Genomic DNA, 17,517 nt, shown 5'->3' with positions numbered 1-17,517 from the left:
GTAAGTGTCCCCGTTGCCATCCACTGTAAAAGGACAGTGTCTTTCCACGACCAGAGTAGCCCAAGTGCAGGATACAGCCCCCCATAGACATAAATGGCTGTGCAAGGCTGTACTTGGGTGCTATTGTAAAACATAAGTACAGTGTATGGGCATAAATGCAAAAAAGCTAAACTGCAGCAGACCACAGTATACTCAAGTAAAGCCGTGCACACTCAGCTGCTCGTAAACAAGGACCCACAGACTCTGCACACTTTACTTTGATGCACCTACGAAGTATTTGGATGATTTGAAAAACAGTTCAATAGCTTTTAAAGAGAACTACATCCAAAATGTTTTTGGTTTTGGATGGAGTAAGCAAGAGTTAGAGGCTCTGCAATGGTTTTCTTAAAGTGTATCCCAATTGGGGGTATGCTCCCTGAACTTTTTGTGGGCAGAAATTGATGGAAATATCTAAAACATACACAAAAATTGTTCGAGTAAAAAAAATACAAGGATAAACTCCTGTCCATTTAAAAAACTTTACCATCTTCGATCCAAACCAGTTTTAATTTTTTCCAGAAATCTGTGCTTTGAGTAGAAGAAAATATAGTACCTGGACACTTGTACAGTTTCTTTGCCTGAGCAATATCTCCTTGGCTGAGGCGAATGCGCTGCCCGATAGTTGGTCGAATATGGTTATGGATTCTTCGGGGAAGTATGGTATCAAAATATACACTCCTGTTTAAAAAGGGAAAAAAAGAAGCATGTTAGAGAAAAAAACTAGTTCTAGCACCGCTATGTTCCTACAATATAGTTTCTGCATTGTCATGGACATTTGCTTTATTTGCACTCTGTGAATTTCTCATACACCATTCAAATCTCATGATCAAACTGCATTTTTGATGTGTCCATCTTGATTTTTCAAGGCTTGGAAAAAACATTTTTAAACAAAAAACAAATGAGGACAATTCTTCCCAAGACCACACCTTACACTACCCTGAAAACAGATGTGCTTGGAAGGTTGAGTGAAATAGACAAGGTAACCCAACTAGTGAAAAGAACATTTTAAAAATATAATGCATTCTAGCACCTAACAGAGAAATGGTCTTTAGAGTAAAACATTTTCTGTAAACCAAGAGGAAAAGTTTTATAGCAACTTTTGACATCTAAAATGAACTTACTAGTAAGATTTATGGAATAGATTAATAGGATGGTCCTGTATTGCAAAGATACTGCCAGCTTTCAAAACAGACTAAAGGTTCACTAGGTACACATGCTCAAGGCAGTCTTTACTTTTTACCGGTGTTCAGGTTTTTCTAGTATGCCTTTAGGGTTTAGTGAGTTGAGCCGTGCCATATTGAGTCTGGCTTCATACTGCATTGATATAAACAGCACTAAGATCAGTATTTGCTGAATGCCTGCTCACTGAAAGCAGATGTGTTACATTGGATCAGCTTGCAGTAATGGAGAACATAAGCTTGAGAGAGATCATTGGTCACCTTGGGACATCAAAGCTGGATTGGAAGACCGCAAGCTAGACTGATTTTTATTCCAGATTCTACTCTGCTCCACGTTATGAAAGGTAGGGCGGGCGGGGGGGGGGGGGGGGGGCTAAAAAACAGAGGTCATGTGATATACAGTACAGTAGGACACAAAGTGAAATTTTTTTGCTGGATGAAAGAATTAAACATTAGGGTCCCTGGCAATCAAGCGACCATAATCCTGAAGTCTGGCCAACTAGGCCATGAAAGAGCATTGAAGTTTGAAGACTAGGCACCTCTAATCCTCTTCTAAACACTTCATTGATCTTATTTTAAGGCCCCGTTCACACTGGGGCGACGCTTCTTCGCCGGACGACCTCGCAGGTCGCGGCGCGCTGCTCGCACCGCGACCTCGGAGCAGCCGGCAAGGACTTCATAACATTGAAGTCTATGCAGGTCGCTCCAAAGAAGCTCCGGACCCTTTTTCCAAGTCGGAGCGACTTGTGTCGCTCCTATTATAACGGGTCGATAGCTTCTGTATGGCAGGCGACCTACGGTGACCTGACAGGTCGCCCCAGTGTGAACAGGGGCTTAGAGACTTGTCAACGACTGTTTCATAAACAAATAGTTGGATACAAAAGCCAAACTTCAAATAAAGCCACAAAATTTGTTGCGGAAGCAAGTATGGTATGCCCTTCAGCATGGGATAAGTTCATAAACCAAGATAGATAGTAAGTAGATGTACCAAAATACTAAACCTGCTAAATCGAGATAAATCATGTTTTGTACATCTGCTCATCTGTAAAGATGCAATCATGGAATTTATAAACCATTGCAAAAGAACGTCCCATTTTTAAAGCCATTGCTTCTATAAATTTTGTCATTTGTTTCGGGGACGGTTGAGTTTCTCACTGTCCATTTCTTAGTCTAACTACTTTTGGTTACCTTGCATGGTTAACTATAAACTATTCCAAGCGAATTAAAGAGGAGTTTCAGCCTGGGGAAAATAAAATTAAAAGTCAGCAGCTAAGAATACTGTAGCCTCTAACTTAATATAAGGATTTTTGCCTGTCCAGAGAGCCCGCAATGTCAGCACCCAAAGCTGATCAGGCCATCGGCTCCAGGTGCAGGAGTCGGCATCCATACTAAGTAAAAGCCTTGCGGCTTCATAGCCCATTTCCAATTGCGCATGCACGACAATCTTACCCAGAAGTGGAACCGGTACCTGGTTTTGACACCCCCTGAAAAGGTGCCAAATGTGGCAGCAGGGGTAGATTCACCTTTTGGAGCTCTGCTTTAAGCAATTAACAAATCAAAGCAATGGAAGGGGACCGCAAGAGTGGCATGATTCTGTGGTCCAGATACAATTACAGTGCATCCAAGAGTATTCACAGCGCTTCACTTTTTCCACATTGTTACAGCTTTTCTCCCAAAATGGATTACATTAATTTTCCTCAAAATTCTACAAACAATACCCCATATATGACAGCATAAAAGAAGTTGGCTTAAAAGATTTGCAAAATTTTATTTTATTTTTTAATAAAACACAACACGTACATAAATATTCACAGCCTTTGCTCAATTTGTTGAAGCACCTTTGGCACCAATTACAGCCTCAAGTTTTTTTGAGTGTGATGCTACAAGCTTGGCACACCTATTTTTGAGCAGTTTCTCCAATTCTTTGCAGGACCTCTCGAGCGCCGTCAGGTTGGATGGGTAGTGTTGGTACAGGGGTTATTTTTAGATCTCAGATGTCCAATTGGCTTCAAGTCTGGGCTCTGGCTGGACCACTCAAGGACATTCAGTGTTGTCCCATTGCCACTCCTTTGTTATCTTAGCTGTGTGCTTAGGGTCGCTGTCCTGTTGGAAGATGAACCTTTGGCCCAGTCTGAGGTCCAGAGCAGGTTTTCATCAAGGATGCCTCCGTACATTGCCGCATTTATCTTTCCAGTTCCTGCCACTGAAAAACATCCCCACAGCGAATGCGGCCCCACATGCTTCACTGTATGGATGATATTGGCCTGGTGATGAGCAGTGCCTGGTTTCCACCAGACATGACGCTTGCCAATCTTTTTCATCAGACCAGAGTCCGTCAGGTGCCTTTTGGCAAACTCCAGGCGTGCTGCCATGTGTCTTTTACCGAGGAGTGGCTTCCATCTGGCCACTCTACCATACAGGCCTTATTGGTGGAGTGCTGCAAAGATGGTTCTTCTGAAAGGTTCTGCTCTCAGGGAAAGAGATTTACACCGCTCAGGCAGTTAGCGCTTCCCAGTCAGCTATGGGTGCAGGACCTCAGATCACCACCACATTCAGGATACAAGAGAAATAGCCGCACACCAAACGATGGCTCACGATTAAAGGCTTTAACAAGGATGCAAAATACAGCAAAATGGATGGTAGACCTGTTTCACACGACTCAGAGTGCTTTTTTACCAAAAGAAACTCTGGAGCTCTGTCATAGTGACCATCAGGTTCTTTGTCACCTCACTCACTAAGGCCCTTCTCCCAGATAGAGCAGGGCGCCAAGCCAAAACAGAGATAAGAGTCCTGGTGTTCCAAACTTCTTCCATTTATGGATGATGGAGCCCACTGTATTCTTTGGGACCTTCAAAGCTTTTTAAAAATTTTCTCCACCCTTCTCCAGATCTGTGCCTCGATACAATCCTGTCTCAGAGGTCTACAGAGAATTCCTTGGACTTCGTGGTTTAGTTTGTACTCCGACATGCACTGTGGGACCTTAGACAGGTGCGTGCCTTTCCAAAAATCACGTCCAATCAACTGAATTTACCACAGGTGGACTCCAATCAAGTTCTAGAAATATTTCAAATGATGATCAGTGGAAATAGGATATACCCGAGCTCAATTTTGAGAGTCATGGCAAAGGCTGTGAATACTTCTGTGCATGTGATGTGTGTACATGTGTGAAAAAGGGGGGTGCCTGACGGGAAGGAGGGGAACCAAGGAGGGGCCAACGTTCACCCCAAAGCCCTCCAGGGGGGGCAGCTACTCACCATACCAGGAACCAGACAGGCACCACTCCAGAAAGTCCCCTTCCTATTTCGATGGAGAGGGGTTCTATCAGCCAGGAGGAAAGCTGCAACTCCGGCCGAGACCCAGTCATATGCGACCTTGCGAGGTGTTTAACTCGCAGGCCAGCCTCCGTGCAGTGGGGCTATGTCATGGCCGACCTAGCGCGGAGCTGAGGTCTGCGTGCGCTCGCTGCCCAGACTGGGGTGATCACTGGATCTAGATTATCCAGCCCATCGCCCAGTCCAGCAGTTGATGTAGATCTCACAGGAAAAACCAGGAGAAAAAAAAAATTCTATCTAAGAAGAAAAGAATTGCCAGGACCAGAGATCCCAGCAAGGAACTAGATCCTTACTCCCGAGTAGGCAGAAAAAAAAAAAAAAAAGAGTGTCCCTAGCAGAGAGAGGGAGTATACCCCCTGGGGCTGCCCATGGGCGTAGCCAGACTTTCTGCCTAGTGTCCTACTCCTGTAGGGGACAGTATAACCCAACCGTTATGGAGCTCTGAAGCTGTGTGCATCAATGAACGAAAGAGAAATAATGAATTGAATCAATTTTGGAATAACATTTAATCAATTTTAGAATAAGGCTGTAACAAAATGTGGAAAAAGTAAATACTTTTCAGATGCACTGTTCCTTTATTAAAAACTGGTCAACATGTAGAAGTGAGGTTTATAAGAGACATGAAACAAATGCTACTTGGGGCATAAGAGCAAGATCATTTATTGGATTTGCCACAAAGCTTGATTATGAAACCCCAAGTTACACGATTTGGCATCTTATTCTAAACAATATAACTAAAAAGGGAAAAGTTAAGATCTTTCATAAATTTAAACAGAGCAAAGCAACTACATCACAGCTGAGCAACTTACAATACCTATTGAAAGAAATTTTTTTTTTTGTCTACAGCATGCATTCTCTCCATTTTATTCATCCAAATAAAGTCTTTTCCCTGACAATGCTTCTTTTCATGGATCACAATGACATACTTGTCATTCCTAGAGATGATTCTTTTTATCTCCAATAGCTCTTTTCAGCTGATGGGAAGATTAATATCTTTAATTCCTAGAAACACTTTATTTGCTGGGTGATAAACTGCTAAGTCCTAAAGTCTTAGACAAAACTGGATATGATGCATTACGCTGTGAGTCTTTGAAGTCTACCAGAGATGGGGTCCTCAGGGTTGCAAATCTCACTAGATGAATTAATCTGAACAAAGATTTGATTTATGAAAGGTTTTTTTCTTCAATTTTTTCTGCCCTTATTTGTCTGCAAATCCATTGGCTGGGCTACTCCAGCAAATATGCCACCTCCTGCATAATTCACTTTTTGTACTGCACTGTTGCAATAGTCCGTTGGAGAAGTTATTTACCAACTTGCATACACTCCTTTTAAGTGTCTTAGCCCTCATGCACACTGGAGGTTTTTAAACATGGCAGTTAGAGATATCTGGCGTGCGCCCCCCCCAAACACCCCTGGATGTTAGCCTATGTACACACATAGGCGTTTAGAGGCAAAAAGGCATTAAATCTACGTGTGTGTGTATAGCGCTTAAGCGTCAATTTCATTGGACAGATTGTTAGGCTTACCAATTAAATCATTAAACTCCCAAGAACCTAATGCGCCTAAACAGTAACACACATTTATAAAAACGCAAATGTTTTTTGCCAAAATGCTGCTGCCAGGACGAAAGGCACCTAGGAAAGATGGCAAAATATCCAAAGTGCATGAGGCCTTACTGTATATGAACATTTTAATTCACCCATTGTTTCGAACACAAATCCATAGGTTGTAAGAAAAAGCTGTCAAATTGCCAAAATATTTTTTTTTGTCTACAGTAACAGACTACATTCTTATCTAGTAGAATTACAATTAATAATTTCAGGAACCTTCAGTTCCTGAAATTATGGATGATGCAAAAGGTGTCTACAGACAGAGCCTTCACCTGATCCAGCAATTTATGGTCATATCAGGGTAGCTTGGGGGGGGGGGGGGGGGGGTAAGTGGTTTAGCCTAAGAGGGATCCTCCCTGTTCCAGACAGGCTGGTATGTTCAATGCACCCTCCTCCCATGTTCTCACCAGAACGCAACTCCATATTATTGCTGGAAGATATTTTGTTCTAGAGATTGTTCAGTGGCCAAGTCCTGCACACACAGGTAGGTTACCTTAGCTTACGCAGTATGTAAAGCAGTGCTCTGGATGACAAGGAGACTAACAGTACATGACTGGCTCTTGTAATGTATATAATGCACCACAGTAGCACTTCAGAAGAGGGAAGCATACTCAAAGTGGAGCAGGTGCTTCTAAGTGCAGTAAAAAAAACATTTTAATGACAAGGTAGGGTTAAACAATTACAAGATGGAAGTGAAATACAGGCGTATCAATGAATCCATAACATCCAGCGGGATTGCCTCCTGGAAGTAAAGAGCGCTGCAGGTGGAAGTTCCAGCCGACCAGCAGTGGGAAATGCTGTCTTTCAGATCCAAGATGGAGGGCCGTGCTGTCATAACCAGCATCGAATCCAGGCGACCGGAGGGACGTCAGTGGGCGAGACAGGCTTTGGAACATTGGTTGTCTGAATTCCATGCTGGTCGTGACAGCAAAGCCATCCATCTTGGATCAGAGACAGCATTTCCCACTGCTGGTCAGTTGGAACTTCCACCTGCAGCTGTCTTTACTCCTAGGAGGCGTCTCACTGGACGTTCTGGGTTAATGGATATGCCTGTATTTCACTTCCATCTTGTAAGTGTTTTTAACCCTACCTTGTCATTAAAGGGTTTTATTACTGCACTTAGAAGTACCTTCTCTATTGGGTTACTTTAGCTTAAATGCAGATGGTAACATAGTAGCAAGTTGTCAGTTACGGTTACTTTAAAAAGGTGGGAGTTTCTCTAATATTAATTTAGGCAATGTAATCAAGAGTAATGCATGCTAAATGTAGTTTATTGCTAGCATTTCCCCATGTTTTATCCCTTTAAAATTGTGCAATACAAAAAGGATTCTGCCAGAAATCCAGTGAGTGCCTAACATTTTGTTTGTTGAAATCTTAGTGCCTCTGCTGCATGGAAACTCCAAGCAGTGTTAGCGCTGACAAGGTTTTCTTTTTTTAGACTGCATGAGATGTGGTGAAATTATTTTTTGCAAAGAATACCCAATTTACCAAGCTCTGGGGAAATTCACTTGCAATATACAGTTTATGCAAAGTATGTACAGAAAGCGCTTCTGGGAGATGTAGTTCTGGGAATCAGTAGGAAATTATGCAGAACATTTTGCATATTCCTCCAAAAAGCTGCCCCTACAAGAATAAAAGCTTGGTGAGAAAAATCACAGGGAGTAATAAAAGCCATGTCCATTCCATCAGCATAAAATAAAGTAGACCTCAGTCATGGGCTATAATTTCAGAATAAAAATCAATCAACAAGCTTGTATTAGCCACGTATACCATTTATTTTTTTTAAAAAAATACACAAAACACCCCAAAACAAACCCTCTAGCTACAAACGTACGCTCATGTAGTTTTTATATTACAAAATTAGAATGAGTTAACATTTTTTGAATGATCTAGGTAATAGAATATAAAAAAAAAAAAAAAAACATGCCGCAATGGATCTACCAACGTGTACTCTTGTTAAACAGAACTCAATGCCAGTTACAATAATGAATTGACTACATTCAAGGGTCACAGGAACAACTGAATTGGTAAATTTATCATGCAGCTTTGTGCAGCATTCCTAGTAAACCCTTTTACTGGATAGGTCCCTTATGTCAAATTAAGCCGTTTTGTTGAATTTGATAGATAGAAAAAATATGGCACTTAACCAAGCAAATTGTGCTTTTGCAGTCAGTTTCTGAATTATGTTCAGCCTGCCTACAGCTGCCCTATGAGATCAGTTTACAGTTTCCGCTTCTATATATGTAATCACTTAACAATCAACCCCAGTATGAGGTAAGCCTGAGCTATATCACAATTACCAACACAGCTGCTTCACTAAATGTATAGGCCAGAAAGCATTTCCTCTATAAAATTTACCCAAGAAAACAAAAAGGTGTGTATTTCGCCCGTTCTCACAGTGCAAGATAAGTTGGCCCAAAGCATAACTCCTGGGGAAAAATGTCCTAAAGCATGGCACTAACAGATTAACAGCATCTTTATACCCACAAGAATACACAGAAAAAAAAAAACAAAACCCAATTGTTGCTATAGGATTGCTACAAATTGCAGTTGGGACTATAATACTAGTCCATTCTCCAAGGTCATGGGAAAGAATACCAGAACCCATTACAGATAAATACGAAGGACAAATGAATTCAAATCTTGAGTGAAGTTTAATGTAATCCGCATATTAAAGCATATCTAAAGTGAAAACTGTTTTAATAAAATTGGTAAACCAGTCAGTTTTTTTTTTTTTTAGATCGCCTAAGCCCCATTGGGGAAATTTTTCACTTTCTGCCCCCTAGGCACAACAGGAAGTGGAAGAAAATCTTTTGAATGTGAAGGATTATCCTCTCAGATCCTCTCTCAAGCAGCTGTTACAATTTAAAACACTTGCTCTCTTTTTCAAATCACTCAGAATTTCATTTTTTTCCCCCCCTCACCTTTTGTTCTGACAATTATCTGTGATAATGGTTACTAGGTCAAACTCAGGTGGTCAATCAACCCAGAGGGAACAGACCTCAATAAAAACCTTTTGGTTCCATGTGGCATTAAGGTATAAACATAGGCATTTAAAAAAAAAAAAAAAAAAACTAAGTTTAGATAGAGTGGAGGGGAATGAGAACCCCTATTATTGCTGTCTGTGCACCTGTTGAATAGATTCACCCTCTATTGATCCTGTTCATGGCAATAATTGAAAGCACAAAAAAAAAAAAAAAAAAAAAAAAAGGGATTTTTGACTTTGTAAATTCCATTTCTCTGATTCATTGACAAACACCGCTCCTGTCATTCTTGACCATTGGGTTATACTGCCCCTACAGGAGTAGGACACTAGGCAGAAAACTTCTGGCTGCACCCATGGACAGTCCCAGGGGGGTATACTCACTCTCCCTGCTATATAAGGTGCGCACTGACAGCCAGGTGGCCGCCTTGAAAACCTGCATCACTGACGCTTGATAGAAGGCCCCAAGCACCCTAATAGAGTGCGCCTTGACAGACAGGAGGAGCCTGACCCCTGATAGAATAGGCCTGAACCACCGTCTGTCTGATCCATCTGGAAATGGTCGCAGAGGAAGCGGACAACCCTTTGAGGTCCATCCGTTAGTATAAAGAGTTTGACTTCCTGAAAGACTAACTGCCAGGCACACCCTAATTGCTTGGACCACATCCAAGGCATGCAAGGCAATTTTCTTTGGATGTTTACGCCTGGGACAAAAAAAGGAAGGCAACACAATGTCTTCATTCAAATGAAAGTCAGAGACAACCTTAGGAAGAAATGACAGACAGGGGCGAAGCATCACCTTATGCTTGTGAATCACCAGAGAAGGTGAATGACAGGATAATGCCGCCAGTTCGGACACCCTGCGCGCAGAGGTGATAGCCACCAAAAAGGCCACCTTCTGGGACGGCGCAAGCAGGGGAATCTCCTGAAAAATTTCAAAGGGAGGCTTCTGTAGAGTTGAAAGCCCCAAATTAGGATCCCAAGGGGGCAACGTAGCCCGCACTGGAGGACCCAAACATCGGACACCCTGAAGAAAAGTACGCACCAGGGAATGTGTGGCCAAAGGTCGTTGGAAAAAGACCTTCAAGGCCTAAACCTGGCCCTTGATACTCGAGGCCATTTTCTGTTCAACCCCCTGTTGAAGGAAGGTTAAAATCATACCATCAAGAAGAAGCGAGGATGCACCATAAGAGACTCACACCAGGCAATGCAAGTCTTCTACGTACGATGGTAGATCTTCCACGAAGTAGGATTTCCTAGCTTTTAACAATGTAGGAATCACCGACTCAGACAAACCTCTTTCCTTCAGCACCTGGCGTTTCAACAGCCAAGCCGTCAAACCAGTGACTAAAGCAGGATGGAAGATAGGGAGGATCTGCTGTCCCAAGGACCAAAGGAGGAAGCTTCCAAGGAACGTCAGCGACCAGCCGCACCAGATCGGCGTACCAAGCCTGGAATCCCTTCTGCCTTGATCCTGTGTAGGAGTCTTGGCAGAAGCTTGAGAGGGAAGGCGTAAATCAGACAATACTGACCCCCACGGGGCAACCAGCACATCTGTAGTGTCTGCCAGTGGATCCTTTGACAGCCACAAATCTCTGCATTTTTCTGTTGAGCAGAGACACCAACAGATCCACCTCAGGAGAGCCCCACCGGAGACATAGCTGATGAAACCTCCAGATGAAGGGACCACTCCCCATGGTCCAACGTCTGCCGACTGAGGACGTCCGCCTGACAATTTTCCACTCCGCAAATGTGTACAGCGGAGAGGGCTGGAACGAACCGCTCTGTCCATCTTAGAAATGCCGGCTACCACCAGAGCTACCAGGTCACTTCTTGTGCCCCCTTGGTGATTGACATAAGCCACGACCGTGGCATTGTTCAATTGAATGCGCACTGGAGATCCCTGAAGACAATGTGTCCAATGATCCAGACAGTCTCATTGCTCGGTGTTTCAGGACATTGATTGGCAGTCTGGACTCTTCCAGTGTCCAGATCCCCTGAGCAGAATGCTGGCCGAGGACTCCTCCCCAGCCGGACAGGCTGGCATCCATGGTGACCACTATCCAATACAAGGGGAGGAAGGATTTTCCCAGCCGAAGCCCTGGAGAGCAAAGCCACCATATCAGGGACTCCTTTGTTCCCCGACTCAGCCAGATCAGATTTTCCAGAGACTGGAGTCTTGTCCCACTTGGTCAGAATCTCCCTTTGCAGGGACCTCGTATGGAACAGTGCAAACGGAACCACCTCGAAGGTGGATAGCTTCAGGCCCAACAACTGCATGCAAGTCCGGAGGGATGACCATCTGTTGGACAGCAGGAGATGAATTGCAGCCTGCAATGTCTGGTGTTTGTCCAGAGGAAGGAGCACTCTGGCTACAGACGGGTCCAGAGTCAGGCCCAAATAGTGCTGCTTCGTGGATGGAACCAGGGCAGACTTCTGAAAATTAGAATTCACCTGAACTCCCGCAGAGTACATATCGTCATCTCAATGTTCTCCACAAGAGAGTAAGGAGACTCCACTCGCAGAAGGAGATCGTCCAAGTAGCCTAGTACTGCGATCCCCTGTTGGCGTAGCAAGGCTAGCACCGGAGCAAACACTTTTGTGAAGACCTGAGGAGCCGAGGGGGAGACCAAAGGGTAACGCCACAAACTAATAATGCTCCTCTCCCACAGCAAAGTGGAGAAAACGCTGGTGACTGGCACATAACGGATGTGAAGATAGGCATTCTTGATATCTATAGAGGCGAGGAAAACCGACACAGGGATGCCACACCACTGTTCGAATGGACTCCATTCTGAAACTTCTGTACCCGCACAAAGCAGTTGAGCGCCTTGAGGTCCAGGCTTGGGTGCATCTTGCCTTCCTTTCTGAAGTCTGAACAGATTTGAGTAAAAACCCTGAAAATGTTCCCAAGTCCAAACTGGAACAATCACCCCTCTAAGGAGCAGGTTTTGTACCGCCCCAAACAGACTGGTCTGGGGACAAGCGCAGGTTGGAAGGAAAAAACCTTGCCAAGGGAAAAGAGCGAAACGCGATCTTTTAGCCAGGTCTAATAACTTTGTAAACCCACTTGTCTCGTACCAGAGAAGTCCACTGGTCCGGAAACCAGCGAAAACATTCCCCCACCCCTGATATGGGTGAGGGCACACCTTCACGCTCTAGGCTTGCCAGACCAATGTCATTTGGATCCATCAGAGGAGGTCCTGAAAAGCTTTGAGCCCTTGTCAGTCGCCCCTGAGGGACAAAAAAAATCTCTTATGAGCCAAGGAGCAAGGTCCATGTCTACAACAAGGTTCCTTGCCCTTAGTAGCCTGTCGAAGAAAAAGGTAGTCTTTCCACCTGTGAGAACTTTAATGAGGTCATTTAGGGTAGCGCAAAACAGGGAAGATAAGCAGTCAAGGCCTTTTTAGAAGTCTTGTCCACAGACAAGCATTTGAGCAAAAAGACATGCTGAAGGACCACCACCAAAACAGGTGAACCATCAGGGAAGCCCCAAAGAGGCATCACAGAAACTGCAGTCCCTGAACCAGCTGGTCTGCCAGCTCAGCAAAGGCAGTAAAGAGCGGTTCTCCCTTTAAGTCACGGCACAGGAGCTTCGCCCACTCGGTCAGAGATTGCTACACCAGGGCAATACTAAATACTGGCCTCATCACCCAACCAGCTAGGGTGTACATAGTGCAGGTCACAACCTCTGCCTTCCTGTCAGCCGGGTCCTTAAAGGTCAGGGACTTTTCACCTGGAATCATGGTTGCCTTATTTAATCTGGAAACCAGAGGGTGCACAACCGGTGGGACAGTCCCCTTCTTAAAGGAGGGACTCCTCATAGGGATAACGCCTAGTAAAGTGCTTCGGAGTCACCATCAGAGGATTCTAGTCTTAGACCCAGAAGGGTGACTTGCGTCCACTGTGGCTGAATCAGATGCAGGATCTGATGAGACAGATGAGGCAGGGGGAAGGTGCTTTTTGCTAGCCTGTCGCCCGCAAGCTGCCTCCAACCGGGACATAAGGGACTCCAGGATCACCGCCAGTGCATGGATGGTTGGTTGGGACCCAGAGGGCCCCGCAGCCTCCGAGGGGATCAGGTGGGGAAATGTGTTCTAAAGACTCCATGAGTCACTAGGGGGACCGCACAAAAAAGTGTAACACACTGCTAAGGGACGACCCCCACCGCGCTGGCAGCACTACCCAGTCGCCAAGCACAAGGCACAGAGCACTCCTCAGCAGAGGGAGATGACCACACCAGACTGACACAGGCACCTGCAACCACCAGCAGAATCTGCACTACACGTGCGGTGATCACAAAGCTAAATGATTCAAGAGTCAACACCAGGGGATAAGGAGGGGCTCCCACCACCAAAATAGCCGCCCACAGGGCTCCGCTGTCATGGCTGCCGCTATTTGCAATGCAAACCACAAGAAAATGGCAGTGCCACGAGGTATACAGGGACCCAGAAATGGGAGCCAAGCCTCAAGGACAGATCCAGGCAGGATGGGGGCCCTGGCAGGAGCCCCCACCAGGTACAAACCTCCCCTCACTCAGTGGATGGTCCGGTGGTGGGGGGGCTGCCTGCGGGAAGGAGGGGAACCCAGGGGTCCGACCGTCCCAAGGAGGGGCCCATGTCCACGCCAAAACCATCCAGGGTCAGGAGGAGGACAGCTACTCACCATACCAGGAACCAGGTAGGCACCGCTCCAGACAGATCCTTCTCTCCACTGAAATGGGGGGCTGCCCATTTCGCATACGACCTGGCTGAGGCCAGTTTGTATGCGACCTCACACGACTTAACTCACAGGGCCAGCTCCTCTTCAGTGGGGCAGTCGCGGCTGACCTAATGTGGAGCTGAGATCTGTGCGCACTCGCCAGACTGGGTGACTACTCGATCCAGATTATCCAATAGATCTCACAGAAAAAATCCCGGAGGAAAAAATCTAAAAACATTTTGCCAGGGCCAAAGATCCAAGCAAGGAACTAGGTTCTTACTCCTGACTAGGCAGGAAAAAAAAAAAAATTGAGTGACTATAGCCGAGAGAAGGGGTATACCCCCCTGGGACTGCCCATTGTTGTAGCCAGAAGTTTTCTGCCTAGTGTCCTACTCCTGTAGGGGGCAGTTTAGCCCAATAGTCAAGAATGACAGGAGCCGTGTCAGTCAAGGAACAAAAGAAATTCCACATTTTGGGTTGTCCCCAGAAAAGTAATAGGGGGAATTTTCCAATTGACACTAGTTTTGGTGACCTGGGGAACCCCAAATAGTTCTTAGTTTGCAGGGATTTCCTTTCACTTCTTGTTTTGGCCGTGTGACAGGAAGTGAAGGTAAATCTCCCCAATCAGACAAAAAAAAAAAAAAAAGAAGTTTTGCCTATAGTTCTACTTTAAAGTAGGACAAATCTTTGACACTTAAATGGAATAAACAGATTTTATTTTATACACAATTCCCATGACAAATGCTGGCAGTGTCAAGCAGCACTATTAAAAACATGCACACTGTAAAATATAAAAGATAAAAAAAAAATAAAACAAAATAAAAAAAACAGTGGCATGTAAAAGCACATAAATATAAAATAAGAAATACTATGAAGAACTTAAGAGACATAACCTTAGATTCCAACCTTGAGAATGTGTTCCTGGCATAATGCATGATACTATCAAAATCGTATGTCTCTCCCAAAGAGTTCACTTCTCCCGGCTCCATTTTAAGAAAGTTGTATTCTTGACCTGCAAGAACAGGCAGCTTTTAACATATCAAAATGAAAATAAACTTCAGACATAAGCTTCATATTTCATTTTCTACAGAAAATGCTTGAAAAAATTACGATGTAATGCATTTAAAGCATGTAATGCAGAAGAGCATTTTATTTTTTTTTTTTAATTTGTATGACCCCGATTTTGAGCAAAGTTTAAAGATTAATGCCATTCAAAGATTACAGTTTTGACTTTATGAGCATCTTGATGCTCTGCAAATTCTATTGTTTTGCTACAGATACACATCTCCCTCACTCCTCTGGGTACAGGCTTCCAATGGTCGGGCCATAAATTGAATATTTAGGCAAATTAAAAGAAAGCTTCCTCTCTTGTATGAATTAGAAGGTCCAAGGCACTGACTGTTCCACGTGACCCTACAAGCTTCAATACCTTTCATTCCATCCTTGAACTTATTTGTAGACTATGAATATGCTCCAGATGGAGTGAAACATGTCCAAGCTTGCAGATCAGGTGGAACAGTTAGTGCGTTGGACGTTGTAATATTTCATACAGGATTTTTAATGGAGAGCTGCTTCCTGTGCTTAACCACTTGCTGATCAGCCGCAGTACTTATACTAGCTGTACACTCACTACTTTACATTGTAGCAGAGTGTAATTTCTTCAGCCATGTCACATCAAAAGATATAATAAGATTTCTAAAAAGATTTCTAAAAAAGGTGAGGGATGTACTCACTTTTGCGAGATACTGTATATACACAAACAGGATCTCACAAAAGTACACCCCTCACATTTTTGTAAAATTATATCTTTTCATGTGACAACACTGAAGAAATGACACTTTGCTACAATGTAAAGTGGTGGGTGTACAGCTGTATAACAGTGTAAATGTGCTGTCCCCTCAAAATAACACAGCCATTAATGTCTAAACCACTGGCAACAAAATGAGTACACCCCTAGGTGAACGTGTCCAAATTGGGCCCAAAGTGTCAATATTGTGTGGCCACTCTTTTCCAACACTGCCTTAAACTTCTTTGGCATGGCATTCACCAGAGCTTTCACAGGTTGCCACTGGAGTCCTCTTCCACTCCTCCATGATGGCATCACGGAGCTCGTGAATGTTAGAGACCTTGCACTCCACCTACCGTTTGAGGATGCCCCACAGATGGAGACATGCTTGACTAGTCAATCATCTTTACCCCTCAGCTTCTTTAGCAAAGCGGCTCGTCTTGGAGGTGTGTTTGTTGTCGTTATGTTGGAATACTGCCCTGCGGCACAGTCTCGAAGGGGGGAGGGGGGGTGGAATCATGCTCTGCTTCAGTATGTCACAGTACATGTTGGCATTTATGGTTCCCCTAATGAACTGTAGCTTCCCAGTTCCGGCAGCACTTATGCAGCCCTAGACCATGACACTCCCATCACCATGCTTGACTGTAGGCAAGACACACTTGTCTTTATACTCCTCACCTGGTTGCCGCCACACGCTTGACACCATCTAAGCCAAATACGTTCATCTTGGTCTCATCAGAACTCAGGACATGGTTCAAGTAATCCCATGTCCTTAGTCTGCTTGTCTTCAACAAACTGTTTGTGGGCTTTCTTGTGCATCATCTTTAGAAGAGGCTTCCATCTAGAACGACAGCCAAGCAGACCAACTTGATGTAGAGTGCGGCGTATGGTCAGAGTACTGACAGGCTGACCCCCCCCCCCCCCTCTTCAACCTCGGCAGGATGCATACGTCGATTTCCCAAAGACAACCTCTGGATATGACACTGAGCACGTGCACTCGAATCCTTTGGTCGACCATGGCAAGACCTGTTCTGACTGGATCCTGTCCTGCTAAACCATTATGGTCTTGGCCACTGTGTTGCAGCTCAGTTTCAGGGTCTTGGCAATCTTCCTATAGCCTAGGCCATCTTTACATAGAGCAACATTTTTTTTCAGATCCTCAGTTTTTTGCCATGTGCCATGTTGAACTTCCAACATGCGTTTTGACCAGTCAGAGTGAGCGATTACACCAAATTCAACATACCTGCTCCCCATTCTAACGAGTCACAAGACACTGGGGAGGGAAAATTGCTAATTGGGCCCAATTTGGACATTTTAACTTAGGGGTGTACTCATTGTTGCAAGCAGTTTAGACATTTGCTGTGTTTTAAGTTATTTTGAGGGGACAGCAAATTTACACTGTTATACAAGCTGTACACTGACTACTTTACATTGTAGCAAAGTGTCATTTCTTCAGTGTTGTCAAGATATAATAAAATTTACAAAAATGTAAGGGGTGTACTCACTTTTGTGAGATACTGTACACTGAACAAAAAAAATGAAAGAACACTTTGAAAACACATCAGATCTCAATGGGTAAATATATGCTGGATATTTATACTGATATGGACTGGGTAATGTGCTCGGAACGAAAGAATGGCACATCGTTTGATGGAAATGGAAATCAGTGACCTACAGAGGGAAAAAAAAAAAAAAAAAAAAAAAAAGGCACCCAGTAGCTTGTATGGCCCCCCATGTACTTGTATGCATGCCTGACAACGCCGATACATGCTCCGAATAAGATGACGGATGGTGTCCTGGGGTATTTCCTCTCAGACATGGACCAGGGCATCACTGAGCTCCTGAACAGACTGAGGTCGAACCTGGCAGCGTCAGATGGACCTAAACA

At 44.3% G+C, this 17,517-nt stretch overlaps 1 protein-coding gene across 1 annotated transcript in view; it reads right to left on the bottom strand.

Annotated features, from left to right (window-relative positions):
• The window catches only part of TLL2 (tolloid like 2), a 305,471-nt gene that overhangs the window by 94,181 nt on the left and 193,773 nt on the right, over positions 1-17,517 (bottom strand). The window contains exons 7-8 of the mRNA XM_082268493.1: positions 14,750-14,855; positions 593-717 (exon numbers count right to left, since the gene is read on the bottom strand). Coding sequence (XP_082124619.1) covers positions 593-717; positions 14,750-14,855 — 231 coding nt within the window. The remainder of the gene's footprint in view (positions 1-592; positions 718-14,749; positions 14,856-17,517) is intronic.

Source organism: Pelophylax lessonae (assembly GCF_965119305.1).
Source record: "Pelophylax lessonae genome assembly, chromosome: 9".
Taxonomy (NCBI): Eukaryota; Metazoa; Chordata; class Amphibia; order Anura; family Ranidae; genus Pelophylax; species Pelophylax lessonae.
Note: the sequence above shows the minus strand (reverse complement) of the source record. Positions and strands in the feature narration are given on the sequence as shown.